At 39.3% G+C, this 15,662-nt stretch overlaps 1 protein-coding gene across 1 annotated transcript in view; it reads right to left on the minus strand.

Moving 5' to 3' along the window:
- CPB2 (carboxypeptidase B2 (plasma)) overlaps positions 1–15,662 on the minus strand; it is a 122,693-nt gene that overhangs the window by 27,313 nt on the left and 79,718 nt on the right. Inside the window, exons 9-10 of the mRNA XM_006837687.1 lie at positions 13,267–13,360; positions 3,224–3,426 (exon numbers count right to left, since the gene is read on the minus strand). Of these exons, the coding sequence (XP_006837750.1) occupies positions 3,224–3,426; positions 13,267–13,360 (297 nt within the window). The remainder of the gene's footprint in view (positions 1–3,223; positions 3,427–13,266; positions 13,361–15,662) is intronic.

The following is a 15,662-nucleotide window of genomic DNA, read 5'->3' on the forward strand; positions in this document are numbered from 1 at the left end:
GGGAAGAGAGAAGTGTAAGATACAAAGGAGAGCAAATCAGATTAAGCTAGGATCTCTCAGCAGAAACCATCTGAGCAAGAAGGCAATGGGGAGACATATATAAAAGCTTGAAAGAAAAAAACTGCCACCCAAGAATCCTCTACCTAGCAAAGCTGTCAATCAAATATGATGGTGTAATCAAAACATTCCATGAGAAACAGAAGTTAGGGATTTTGCCAAAGCCAACCCTGCTATGAAAAACATCCTAAAGGAAGTTCTGTGGACTGAGAACCAATTAGAACAGACAACAATTAGAAAATGATGTACATGGCAGCATCATCCTGAACTCAATCAACAAATGGAAGAGTCAAGAACAGAATAAAATTCTAAGAACAGAGGATCTGGGAGGTCAGTCTATGACCAAAACAATTAACAAATGTGAAGGAAGGTAAACACAGAGGAACAGAGATCCAGCTGGTGGGAAGGTCAGGTAGATTACAGGATAAAATTACAGGACTGTCTTAAATGGAGGGAAGAGTTAATGGAATATAAGGTAAGCACAACAGTAGGGTTGGGGTGGGAGGTTTAGTTCAGGTGTTGGGGAGGGCAATACAAGAGGGGGAGGAGGTGGAAAAACAAGATAGATAGGGGAACACAGAGACAGGTTTGCATGGCCTAAGTGGGACAGTGGTAAATAGTGATGCATGCTCAACCTTGGAACAACAGGGTTATGTGATACACGGATCTAGGCATAGCTTGAAGAGGGGAAATAATACTAAAATGCTTGACTGTTTGTTTAAATATTGGTTTCCCTTTCTACTATTGTAAAATAGACACTTGAGTGGGATAGAAAGGAATATTGGGAAACATGATTACAGAAAACTTGTAATCCCATCTTCAGCCTATAACTGATTGGAATACCTAAAAGATGTTTTAGAACTTGCCCAGTGAAATAGGCCTCTTGCAAAGTGTTTACAGAGTATAAGACCTTAGATGGAATCCTGAGCCCCATCCAGAACCTTCTGAGATGGGACATTCCCACTAGCAAGTACAAGCAGACCAGCTTGGAACAGCTAGAGCAACAGAAGATACATTCTTCAAAGAAAGATCATCAGGAAAACCCCAAACAAAAATGGCAGCATGACTGGCTACTACAAGAATAAGCAAGCTGTTCACCAGGAAGCCATCAAGTCAAGCAATCAAGTTCCTTCAGGATAAACTCCCATCTAAGACTAAAACTCAATGGGAACACATGAACAGGCATGTAAGCTTGCTGGCGACCACATTGGTCTACTGGTGAGTGGAAGAGGGGGAAAGACAGCAATGAAGAAATGGGCTGAGTTCAACCACAGTCCATTGACTCCTGTTGACCTGGAGATGAGAGAGAGAAGAGGAAGGGCTGGTTGGTCCAAAGTGTGGTGAGACCTGAGGACACTTGAGCTCATGAACAAGGACATAGCCACAGAAGGCTAGAGCTGAGAGTGAAGCATCCAGCTGATATGAAGTGAGGGGAGATGCACAAGAACACCCAAACTTGCAGACAGTACTCATTTGACCTAGCCTCGATGGCTTGATAATCAGAACTTGACTAGAGGAAGAATGCAACCAAAAAAATAAATAAATAATTTTTTTTTTAATTTTTTATAAAGGAAACAAGGGTAAATTTCTACAATTTGATGAACCTTACCTATACTCAGGAAGGTAGTAACTCAATACCAACAGAGAGGGAAGGAGTCTTCATATCAAGTACGAATTGTATCTTCTCTATACACAGGGTAGATAGGGATAGGCAACTTAGACATTGGTTACCTAAAATGAGGGGGTGATAAAGCCATGAAATGACTGGCTTACAAGGTTTCAAGAGGGAGTTTAGTTTAAGAGTGTGTGGGGGAAGAAAGAGCTGCCACTGAATAGTTTTTACCTTGTGTAAATGGGTCTGGTGAAGAGATGGGTATAAGATTCATATGATTCAACAGTGAATAATTGTTATTGTTACTAATTGCAACTGTCACAATTGTAAAGGTAGAAGTTTTGGAACAAACTCAGGGGAGTGGTTAACCTTACAGTCCAGAAACAGAGGACCCTAGGACCATCAAGGGAGTAAGTAGGACACAAGCAGAATGCAGGCCCTTATCCAGAGAAACAGGGACACCAGAGTTGGAGGGACAGAGATGAGGGCCTGAAGAGGGTGAGCAGCTGAGGACTCTAGACTCATGGGAAGAGAGAGACTAAGAGCTGGTGGCCAGGAGGCAGACTTGCAGAATGTGCACTTGGAGGTGTAAATTATTATATATACCAGAGTGGTTTTTTTTTTTGTTTTGTTTTTTTAAAGCTAAAGTGAATAGAGAGAAATACTGTTACCTGATGGTACATAGAAGGGATTATAATCATTGTAATGAAACAAGGTGTATGCTTTGTTGAATGTAAAACTGATGATCTGTCCTTTAAACTTTCACTCAATCCACAATAAAAATAAAAAATAGAATAGTCCAAAAAAATGAATAAAAGATTTACAAACTTGGAAGCCTTATAGGGGCAGTTCTATTTTGTCCTAAGAGTGACTATGGGTCAAAATTGACTGGACAGTAAGGGATTTGGCGCTTGGTTTCTCTGCTCCCCAATTATTTCAGAATCTACTTTCAGGAAGTTGCAATGGCAAATTTTTTCAGTCTCTCTTTGAAAATTATGTAAATCAAGGATATTTTCTTAATGACCTATGAATCACATCTTTTGAAATATAATAACTAAGGAAGATTAAAAGCAATAGTAATCATCAAGGAAGATCACACCTCCACCTGGCAGTGTCCTGGGAAATGAGCATAATTTCAAGTATCTGGTCATAAAGATATTAGAAAATAAGCCATTTTCGTCTTGAAATATGAATGTAATGGGTTGTGTCCACTTAGTTATTATAGGGGTCAGATTTCTTTCTGTTTTTGTAATCTCTTTAGCACATAGCCTGTGAGGTATCATATTGTAATTTGTAGTTGTTGTTAAGTGCCGTTGAGTCAGTTCTGACTCAGCAACCGCCGACCTTGCGGTTCAAAGCACCCTTGCAGTCTAGTGCTTATCCTATACCTCCATACCAGGACTTCATATTGTGGTTTAATGGTTACTTATTAATAAAACTCTTCTTTCTAGTCGCCTTTGTGGCGAGGTTTCCTAGGCAGGGAGGGAGATTCTGTTTTTAATAACTTTTCTCTACCAAATGCCAATGAAAACAAAAGAATTAAGTAGCACTTACCAGCTCCTTGTGGTCTTTACTTTTGTTTCTGCTGTAGGAATATGGAAACAATATCATTTGGGAGTATGAATGCATAGTTATGTATGCCTTAATGTGGTTTCTATTTTTTCTCAAGAAATCAGCTACGGCCTTCACTTCTGGTTCTGACTCAGGGTAGGGTCCACAGTAGGCTTCAGAACACGAAAAACTTGACGCACCTGCCTCTGTGGTGAAATTGATAAAACAGAATTATGAGGTGGCACATCAATTACATGTGATTGACGAGTCTCCTGGCACGTATTCTCCCAAAGTCCTCACAATTGGACCAGCAAATAGCATCATGATAAAGGGAGAAAAGATGAAGTTCTTAAGGATTTAATTTTATTTGGACTCACAATAATTTTCATGGAAGCAGCAGTCAAAAAATCAAACAACGTATTGCACCTGGCAAATCTGCTGCAAAAGACGTCTCTAAAATGTTAAAGAGCAAAGATGTCTCTTTAAGGACTAAGGTGCATCTGCCCCAAGCCATAGTATTTTCAGTCACCCCATATGCATGAAAAAGCTCGACAGTGAATAAGGACAACCAAAGAATAATCAAGGCATTTGAATTATGATGTTGGGAAACAATATTGAAGGTACCATGGACTGTCAGAAGAACAAACAAATCTATTTTGGAAGAAGGACAGCCAGATTGTTCCTTGGAAATGATGATGGCAAGACTTTGTCTCATGTACTTTGGACATGTTTTCAGGAGGGATCAGTCCTTGGAAAAGGACATCATGCTTGGGAACGTGGAGAGTATCGAAAAGGAGGACGATCTTCAGTGAAGATCCTACAACATCACACACAGCAATGGTTGGGAAGATGGCACAGAACCAGGCAGTGTTTGTTTTGTTCTGTTGTGCACAGGGTCCCTGTAAATCAGCATTGACTCAACAGCCTCAGAACACAACCACAATGTCTATGAGGTGACATTTTTAGATAAATGGATTAGGTGAAGTTCTGTACATGAGTATAGCATTTCTAGTATCCATTATGTGTTGTTTCTACACCCACATAGCAGAGGTTCCAACAGACAATCTCTACCCATCTCCCTTGCTGCCTAGGGGCAGGCATATACTACATGTCAGAAACACTGCTAAATGATTTAGGAGACATATCCCATTGAATGCTTACGACTTCCCTATGAAATAAGCACTGTTGTTGTTTTAGAAGAAGGGTGAGGAATGTCTGGTCCGCAGGCCGTATGCTATTGTTGTTATTAAGTGCCGTCCAGCGACCTTGTATAGGGCTTCTGAGGAGCAGCAGATGAGCTTGAACTCCTGACCTTGCAGTTCAAACTGATTTTGAAGTCCAGTGCATTAACCCACAGCACCACACTATTTGGTGTGTTCCCATCAAGGCAACCACAGTTCCAGCCCTCACATTATAGCAGGGTAATTTTTAAGTTGATAATTTTGTCTGGCTCATGAATGATGTTATACATATTCAAATGGCCTTGGCAGAAAAAAAGATTCCCTACCCCTGTTTTAGAAGATGCAAATGAAAAGCTGTTAATGGTAACCACCCTTCACAAGAAAAGGCCATATGCAATATTGTTAAGCACCCAAACTCCTGATTTTAATAATGACTTTGACATGTAATAGTTATATGGCTGTGGACAAATATTTATAAACCTATGTATACCTCAATTTCCTTGTCTGCATTAAATGAGGATTGAAGCATAGAATACATATATAAACTGCTATGCACACTAAGTAAGTTTTTAGTAACTTTGCTGCTGTTGTCATCATCTTCATCATCAATATGTAGACTAGAGTAAAGCCAGATTTCATCACAGAGATGAGAGTGGGAGGGAAAGGACTCATTGAGTTCCCCCGACAGGGTCCAAGCCCCATTCCCATCTCTTTCTTAGGCCACCTGCATCCTCAAACATGGGTTCCATGGCCTACTCCATTATCCTTACAAAGGATGTCATGACTAAGCTTGTTCTGCTTTTTTTCTATTATTTACAACTAAAAACTAATGCTTGTTAAACATTCTTTTCCCATCAAGTAATGTGCAGAAAATCCAAGGCTTTTCCAAGTATTTCGTTTGTTTTTACTTTTTAAACAGTAATGTGATTTGACAAAACATTTTTGGTATTTTGGTGACCTTTGGACACTCCTGCCCTTTTTCATGATCTATACAAATTCTTGAGAGTAGAGGTTGTAGATTGAGGAAGTGGTGAGTGAGAACTGAAAGGGGAGAGATGCTGCCTTACTATGGATCCTGAAACCAGTCTGCTCAATAGAAACATAATGCAGACCACATATGTATTTGAAATTCTCAAGTAGCCACTTCAAAAAGCAAAGTAGAAAACATTGGTTAAATTTATTTTACTAAGATAGCTTATTCAAACCAGTAAGTATAAAATACTATCATTTCAAATGTAATCAATATAAAAATTACTCATGAGATATTTTATGTTATAAATATTCAAACATGTGTATTTCACACTTGCACCATATATGGATTCAGACTAGTCTCATTTCAAGTGCTTACTAATGAGTTGTCGTTGGCGGCTACCTTCTATACTGGACTCATAGCCTCAGAAACTACTGATTTCAAGCATTTTAGTGGAAGGAGCCCTGGACTGTCAAGAAACTTGAATCTGAAAATCACGTTAATTTGGGCAGTCACTTCATCTCTCTGAGCCTCCTTTTGTGGTTCCTTTTCTAACTTGGGGTACCACATCCTTTAAAGCTCAAGCATTATTTAACCTGTAGTAATAGATTCAAGTATACTATGATCTCATAGATTGCCCTTGGTGGTGTAAATGGTTAAGAGTTCAGCAGCTAACTGAAAGCTTGGAGGTGCCTCAGAAGAACAACTTGGTGATCTATTTCTGAAAAATCAGCCTTTGAGAAAACAATGGAGCACAATTCTATTTTGGCACACATGGGTCACCATGAGTTGGAATGAATTCCACAGCAATTGGTAGTATGGTTTTATAAGAAAAAATATAAATGAATTTGACATCAATTGGTAGTACAGCGATTGGTCTTATAGGGAACGATATAAGTGATTTTCCAATGCATGATGGCTGCAAAAATGTTGTAACTGAAGTCAGTATTTTAGAAAATTAATGACACTGTCTTAAGCAGTTTGAGAGTAGAGGTATAATAAAATGTCCTCCTTTGCCCCAACACTCATTCCATCCCCAGCATACATATACACCACTGTTTTAATATAAGGGAAGGGTAAAATAAACATAAAAATTAACAAGTAAGGTTTAGGCAGATTTAAGTTATAGGCAGAAAAAGACCCAAGCAACACTTTTTCCCTGCTTTTACTCCTTCCTTTTGCCCCGTCCAAATGAGAACCTGATCAGAAGTTAAGAATACTGTTGTTGTTAAATGGTATCAAGTCAGGTCTGACTCTAGTTACCCTATATAGGGTTTCCGAGGAGCAGCTGGTGTGTTGGAACCGCTGACTTTGCAGTTAGCCGTCCAGGGCTGATCCTACAGCTAGCTCCTTAGCAACAAGTGAGGAGCAGGTTGGGTGCCCTACTGAAACAGTAACATGAAAAATCAAAGTGTCCACTGAAGTTGGAAACAGTACACACGAAACCATAACACTTATTATCTCAGTATTGTAATTTGTACCCACAATCTTACCTTGTGCCAGGTTCTCATATTTTTGATAATGAATTGTCCTTGCTTATTACCTGAAACTTTGCTGAAGCCCTAAAAACCACCCTTTAGCCCTCTATTTGTGGAGACAGTTGGTGTCAGAGATCCCTTGTCTCCTTGCACTTTCAAATTTGTCTGTTTCTCTTTTTCAGTGACTGGTCCCTCCTGACAATATGTCCGAAATAGGAGACACAAAGTCTGACCATCCTGGCCTCCAAGGAGCACTCTGGCTACACTTCTTCCAACAAAGATCTATTTGTCCTTTTGACAGTCCACATTACTTTCAATATTCTCCTCCAACACCATAACTCAAAGGCATCAACTTTTCTACAGCCTTCCTTATTCACTGTCCAATTTTTGCGTGCATATGAGGTTATTGAAAACCATGGGTTGGGTCAGGCGCACTTTAGTCCTCAAGCTGACATCTTTGATCTTTAACACTTTAAAAAGGCCTTGTGCAGCAGATTTGCCTAATGCAATATGTCGTTTGATTTCTTGACTGCTGCTTGCATGTGTGTTCATGGTTAATCCAAACAAAATTAAGTCTTAAAAACTCCTATCTTTTCTCCATTTGTTGTTGTTGTTAAGTGCCGTCAAGTTGATTCCAACCCATAGCGACCCTGTATAGGGTTTCCAAGGAGCAGCTGGTGAGCTTGAACCATCAACTTTGCAGTTCAAACAACTTTGCAGTCTGACACTTTTATATGGATGTTATTTATTGATCCATTGGTGAGGATTTTTGTTTTCTTTACATTGAGATGCAATCCATACTGAAGGCTGTGGGCTTTGATCTTCATCAGTAAGTATTTTAAATCCTCTTCACTTTCAGCAAGCAAGGTTTTATCATCTGCATATCACAGATTTTAATGAGTCTTCTTCCAATCCTGATGCCATGTTTTTCTTCATATAACCCAGCTTCTCGGATTATTTGCTCAGCATACAGGTTGAATAAATATGGCGAAAGAATATAGCCCTGGTGCACACTTTTCCTAAGTTTAAACCATTTGGTGTTCCTTTTGGTCTATGCCTCTTGTTCTATGTACAATTGCCTCTTGGTCTACGTACAGGTTCCTCATGAGCACAATTAAGTGTTCTGGAATACTCATACTTCACAGTGTTGTCCATAGCTTGTCGTGATCCACACAATCAAAACCCCTTGCATAGTCAATAAAGCACAGGTAAACATCTTTCTGGTATTCTCTGCTTTCAGCCAAGATCCATCTGATGTCAGCAATGATATCTCATTCCATGTCCTCTTTGGAAATCAGTTCGAACCTCTGGAAGTTCTATGTCAATGTATGGTTGTAACCATTTCTGTATTACTTTTAGTAAAACTTCACTTGCATGTGATATCAATGATATTGTCCGATGATTTCCACGTTCCATTGTGTCACCTCTCTTTGGAATGGGCACAGATGCAGTTCTCTTTCAGTTAGTTGGCGAGGTGGTTGCCTTCCAATTTCTTGGCATAGATGAGTGAGTGCTGCCAGTGCCACATTACTTTGTTGAAAGATTTCAATTTGTATTCCATCAATTCCTGGTGCCTTTATTTTGCCAATTCCTTCAGTGCACTTCTTCCTTCATGAGCTTTGGCTCTTGATCATATGGTACCTCTTAAAATGGTTGAACATTGATCATTTCAGTGACTATATTCCTTCCATGTTCTTTTGATGGTTTCTGCATCATACACTATTTTGCCAATAGAATCCTTCAATACCACAAATTGAGGTTTGAAATTTTCTTCAGTTCTCTCAGTTTGAGAAATGCTGAGAGTGTTCTTCCCTTTTGGCTTTCTAACTCCAGGTCTTTGCACGTTTTGTTGTAATATTTGATTTTGTCTTCTCGAGCTGACCTTTGACATTTTCTGTTCAGCAGTTGTAACTCCTCATTTCTTCCTTTTGCTTCAGCATTTCTACAGTGGTGAGCAAGCTTCAGTGGCTTCTGACATCCATTTTGGTCTTAATCTTGTTTCTTGTCTTCTCAAATTATCTTTTGCTTTCTTCCTGTATAATTTTCTTGATGCCATACCACAACTCTTCTGGTCTTCAGTCTTTAGTGTCTAATGAATAAATTCTGGTCTTCAGATGATCTCTAAATTCAGTTGAGATATGTTCAAGGTCATATTTTGTTTTAATTTTCTTCATCTTCAGCCTAAACGTGCATACGAGCAATTGTTGGTCTGTTCTACAGTCTGCCTTTAGCCTTTTTTTTTTGGCTGATGACATGGAGCTTTTCCACTGTCTCTTTCTACAGATGCAGTCAGTTTGATTTCTGTGTATTACCTGATGAGGTCCCTGTGTATAGTCATCCTTTGTATTGTTTAAAAAAGGTATATGCAATGAAGAAGTAATTGGTCTTGCAAAATTCTATCATGTGATATCCAGCATCATTTCCATCACCAAGGCCATATTTTCCAATTGCTGATCTTCCTCTTAGTTTCCAAGCTTTGCATTCCATTAGCGAGTAATTATCAATAAATATTGATTGCATGTTTGATCAATTTCAGACTGAAGAAGTTGGTAGAGTACTTCAATTTCATAATCACTGGCTTTAGTCATTGGTGCATAATTTTGAATAATAGTGGTATTAAGTGGTCTTCCTTGTAGGCAGATGGATATTATCTTCAGCACTTTCAGTGCTTTATCCCACAGCGCCATACTAGGAATCTCTTGTTGGAGTATTAATGCTATCCGATCATAGACAGCATTGTACTTCAGGATTGTTGTTGTTAAGTGCCTTCGAGTCGGTTCCGACCCATAGCGACCCTGTACAGGGTTTCCGAGGGTGTAAATCTTTACGGGAGTAGAAAGCCTCATCTTTCTCCCGTGGAGCAGCTGGTAGTTTCGAACCACTGACCTTAAGGTTCGCAGCCCGATTCGTAACCACTACGCTACCAGAGCTCCTTGTATAGATCTTGAAATGTTCTTTTTTTTGATGAATGTGACTCCATTCTTCTTTAATTTGTTGTTCCTCACACAGTGGACCATGTGATTATCAAAATAGCTAATAACAGTCCATGTCAGCTCACTCATGCCTAGGATATAGATACCTTTTAGTTATATGTTTAACAACTTCCAATTTTCCAAGATTCATACTTTGTATATTCCATGTTTTAATTATCAGTGGATGTTGGCAGCTGTTTCTCCGTATTTTGAGCTGTGCCCCATCAGCAAAGGAAGGTCCCGAAGGTTTTGCTCCATTCATGCCATTACGGTCAACTCTATTTTTAGGAAAACCTCAGTCATACTTTTAGTACCTTCCAGCCTGAGGGGCTCATCTTCTGGTATGACAATGTTCTGTTGCTATTCATAATGTTTTCATCTTCTGGCACTATATTTGAATATTTTGCTGATAATCCTAAATTTTACAGTGACAAAACTTTAAAAAGTTATCTGCCTCTCCTTCTTCCTAGTCTGTCTTTATCTGGAAACACCCTGTACAACGTGGGTGATCCTGTTGTTATGTAAAATAGCAGTGGCATAGCTTCCAGCATCAAAACAATATGTACCCCACCAAAGTAGGACAAACTGACAGACCAATGGTTGGAACAGTATTTATAGAATTTTTCTAATAGGAAGCTATTGTGCTTTGTAACCTTTTACCAAAAACTCAAAAAAAAAAAAAATATATATATATATATTTAATGAGAATTTCAATTATCTTGGAATTACTAGCCATTTACTAGCTAGCTAGGTTATTTAATCTTTTATGTTTCTTGTTTCCCCAACTACAAGGTATAGAAATGAATCCTAGCAGATGAAATATGCAGACAGTCTGACCCTTAGCAACCATTTACTCTATTCAGGTCATTTCTACATTGGACTTCTTGCCCAGTTTACACTGGCTACAGCAGCCTTTAGAGTCTTGTGCAGTACTGTATGATTAGCACTGGACCTCAAGGTCATTTTGAATCACAGAATCAGCAGATCAAACTCACCAGCCACTCCTTGGGAACTCTATACACGATCGCTATGTATCTGAACTGACTCGGAGACACTTAACAACAATAGCACCTTTGGTCTCCAGTGGGAAATTCTTAAGATAGGGTTTTTCTAAGGCTGTTTTCTTTATGACAGCATACTGTCATATCTTTTTTCATCAAAGTGGCTCATGGGTTTGAACTGCCATCTATTTGGTTAGCAGCCAAGTGCTTTGACTATGGCTCCACTAGGGCTCCTTCATTAAGGGGAAGGAAACCCTATTTCTGGGGTTTTACTCTGTATCAATCAAACGACGTATTACATTAGGCAAATCTGCCTTTTTAAAGTGTTGAAGAGCAAAGATGTCAGCTTGAGGACTAAGGTGTGCCTGACCAAACCATGATAATTTCAATAACCTCATATGCATGCGGAAGCTGCACAGTGAGTAAGGAAGACGGTAGAAGAACTGATGATTTTGAGTTATTAAGTTGGAGAATATTGAAAGTTCCATGGTCTGCCAAAAGAACCAATAGATTTGTGTTGGAGGAAGTGCAGCCAGAGTGCTCCTTGGAGGCCAGGATGGCCAGACTTCGTTTCTCATACTTTGGACATATTGTCAGGAGGGAACAGTTGCTGGAGAAGGATATCATGTTTGGTAAGGTGGAGGGTCAGAGAAAAAGAGGAAGACATCCAACAAGATGGATTGGCCAAGTTGCAGCATCGATGGGCTCAAGCGTGGCAACAGTAGTGAGGTTGGCCCAGGATCAGGCAGGGTTTCGTTCTGCTGAGTGTAAGTTTGCTACGGGTTGGTACCAAATCGATGGCACCTAATAACAACAATCATCTATTTTGTCTACTTTTGTTGGTGTAATTTTCAAAATGTTTGGGCTCAAGTGTGGCAACAATTGTAAGGTTGTGGTGCATAAGGTTGCTATGAGTCGGTACTGACTCAATGGCACCTAACAACAATAACAACTCTGTGTCAAGGAGCCCTGCAGTTTGAATGTACCCGCTGTTCCATGAGAGAAAGATGAGGCTTTCTGTTCCCATAAAGGTTTACAACCTCAGATACTCTACACAAGGTCACTGTGAGTTGGGACCAATGCGATAGCACATAACCACCACCTCCACCACTCTGTATCAGAGAATACAGTGTCTTGCCCATAGCATCTTTCACAATCAACCTATGGCATAGGGTTATGACTGGTATGGATGGAATCACGTCTCCCAAAGAGATTGGTGAAGTTATAACAGTTAGCAATAGAAACGGCAGCCACTGTTATCACCGGGACTCCTGGTGTGGCGCTATAGGATCAGCACTGGACTGCGAACCACAAGGTCAGCCATTCAAACTCACCATCTGCTTCTTGGAAACCCTATGCAGGGTTTCTATGAGTCAGAATCAACTTGGTGACACTTAACAACAACATTGTTATCACTATTAAGAACCATCACACTTTTGGTTAACAACCCATCGCTTAAATATTATACCACCACTGAAAAGAAAAGTAAAATGTTTTCAAATACAATAGAAGTAAACATTTACGTGTGTAATTGAAAATGAAAGGTACCCACCAAATTGTAGTCTTTGATATCCCAATGATGTATATTATTTGCTTATTAACGTAGACTGTAATATCACTTCTTTATTATTATAGACGTTTCAGAATTTTGAAGCTAGAAGTGACTTTAAATAATTGTTGTTGTTGCTAAGTGCCGTTGAGTTGGATCCAACTCATAGCAACCCTATATAAGGTTTCTGAACAGTGGCTGGTGGGTCTGAACCACCAACCGTGTGATTAGCAATTCAGTGCTTAATCTATAGCACCACACAAGGATGTGTAAATTAATTGGTATCCTTCATTTTAAATATGAGGTTAAACCAGGAGAGGTTAAAGTGATTTGCTGACTCTAGTTAACACTCACCTAATTCCATTAATTTAAAAGTTATTCCCTTGTTCAGAAAATTTCACTATTACCAGTTGCTGTTTTGTTGACTCCAACTAAGGGTGGCCTCCATGTTTTTCCGTGGCTAGTTTTTTGGAAATACGTCACTAGAACTTTCTTACCAGGTGCCTCTGAGTGGTCTCAGGCCTCTCACCAATTACTTGGCAACTGAGCATGCTAATATTTGCACTACCCAGAGACTCCTAACTTAGATAAACCTTCCTCCCATTAACGAACCCTGACGCCACAGTGGTTAAGCATTGGGCTGCTAACCAAAGATTGGTGTTCAAACCCACCAGCCACTCCATAGGAGAAAACTGTGGCAGTGGGCTTTTGTAAAGATTTACAACTTTAGAAACTCCATGGAATCGTTCATTCTACTCTGTCATTAAAGAGTCACTATGAATCAGAACCGACTCTTTTTTCCATTTCACTGAATTTGTTTCCATTAATGGGCCTTTCTCTAGCAACATCAGCCGTCTACTAATGTAATATAATTAGAAGCAGAGCACACACATACCACACCAGTGTTTAGAAGCAAAGTTCCTGTTCAGATCTGTTCCGATGCATTGATTATTCCCATGAAGAGATCGGTTCTTTCTCCACATCCGATTCTGAATAAACAAAATACAAACAGATAGCCAAGATGGTCATATTTGTGATCCACAGAAACATAGTTGTTGTTGTTAAGTGTCATTGACTCATAGAAACCCTGTATAGGATTTCCAAGGAGCAGCTGGTAGGTTTGAACTGCTTATTTAGTTAGCAGTCTAGTGCTTACCCTACAGCACCACACCAGAACCTTTAAAAGATCAAGAAGGCTGGTTGGGTGGCTCTCTGTTCTGCAGTCCTCTCTCTTTCCTCATTCATTCCCTCACTCTTTTGTCACAGCCTCTATTTCTATCCAGGTCTGTCATTCTCACTCAGACTATCTTAGCTTAGTTGGTGTTGAGGCCTATGATCTGTAAACACAGTGGAGATGAAAGAAATTTGCCCACCTTTTTGTGTTCCTAAGAACCCTGGTGGCACAGTGGTTAAGTACTGGACTGTTAATAGAAAGACTGGTGGTTTGAACTCACCACCCCTCTGCAGGGGAAAGATGTGGCTGTCTGCTTCTCTAGAGATAATGACCTTGGAATCCCTATGAGGCAGTTCTGCTCTGTCTGTCAGGCATGAGATGAGTTGAAATTGACTTGACGGTTTAGGATGTCATGTGTAAGTGTTTCAGAAAATGACTGACTTTAATGGCCTTGATGTTCCCCTCAGCTTGCCTAGTAATTAGGTAGGGTTCTTCCTGACTAAAGGCTCTGACCTGTGTCTCATCCTGGCCTTACAGAGTCCAGATACTGTTCAAACTATCAACAACAGTAAACTCAGGACATAACCCTATGTAATTAACACAGATCATTGCCTAACCCCTCTCTAATGTCCTACAGAACTTTCCTCACAAGCTCACTTCAATCTTCAACATCCATCCTGCCCTCTGCTATAGCGCAATTGGAGCTCAGAATAAACTCTAGTCTCCCTCCCCTATTGTAGTAACCATGATGAAGTCTATTATTGAGTGTTTCACATTGCTGATAAAATTTTCTGTTATAGCTTTAACCAAGTTAAGTTGTATTAGTAGATCAATTTTGACGTATACAAGGGTAAGTTAAAAAATATATATACTGTTACTAGGGTTCTAGTCCATACATATATGAGTTTATTCTAAAGAAAACATGTTTAAACATGTCTCTGTGCCAGAAGATGAGTCCTTCAGGTTAGAAGGTACTCAAAATACAACTGGGGAAGAATTGCCTCCTCAAAGTAGAGTTGACCATGATGCCATGAATGAAGCAAAACTTTTGAAACTTTCATTTGCTGATGGGTCACAACTCAAAATGAGGAGAAAGAGCTGCAAATATCCATTAGTAACTGGAACATGGAAGATTCAAAGTATGAATCTAGGAAAATTGTATGTTGTCAAAAACGATAGATCAATATCCTAGGCAATGTTGTTGCTAAGTCCCAATAAGTTTATGGTTTCTGATGAACAACTAGTGGGTTTGAACACCAACTTTGTATTAGCAGTCCAGTGCTTATTCTACAGTGCCATACCAGGACTCCATCCTAGGCATTAGTAAGCTGAATGGACTGGCATTGGCCATTTTAAGTCTGACAATCACATGATTTACTATGGCAGGAATCACAAATTCAAGAGGATTAGCATCACTTTCATCATAAAAAGAACATTTAAAGATCGAACTTGAAGTTAATGCTGTCTGTGATAGGTTAATATCCATACACTTACAAGGAAGACCAGTTAATACGTAACTATTTTTCAAATTTATACACCATCTACTAAGGTCAGTGATGATGAACTTGAACAATTCTACCTTCTTCAATCTAAAATTAATCAAACATGCAATCAACATATATTGATAATTACTGGTGATTGGAATGTAAAGATTGGACACAAAGATAAAGATCAGTAGTGGTAAAATCTGGCATTGGTGATAGAAATAATGCTGAGATCACATGATAGAGTTTTGCAAGACCAATGACTTCTTCATTGAAAATACCTTTTTAAAACAACATAACTTCACCAAATGGAATACAGAGGAGTCAATTTGACTACATCTGTGGAAAGAATGGTGGAAAATCTCAATAAAATCAGTTAAAACAAGGCCAGGGGCAGACTGTGGAATAGACCATCAACTACTCACATGCAAGTTCTTGAAGCCGAAGAATATTTTTTTAAAGGCCACAAGAACCAAACTATGGCCTTGAACACATCCCACCTGAATTTATAGACAAATCTCTGAATACCACTAAGATAGAAGAACAAACACAGAAAAGGATAACAAATTCTGAAGATGGTCTAAGATTCATGTTGGACAACATGAAGAGGAATAACTTAAGAATTATCGGCAT

The sequence above is a fragment of the Chrysochloris asiatica genome, unplaced genomic scaffold (genome assembly GCF_000296735.1).
Source record: "Chrysochloris asiatica unplaced genomic scaffold, ChrAsi1.0 scaffold00022, whole genome shotgun sequence".
Classification (NCBI taxonomy): Eukaryota; Metazoa; Chordata; class Mammalia; order Afrosoricida; family Chrysochloridae; genus Chrysochloris; species Chrysochloris asiatica.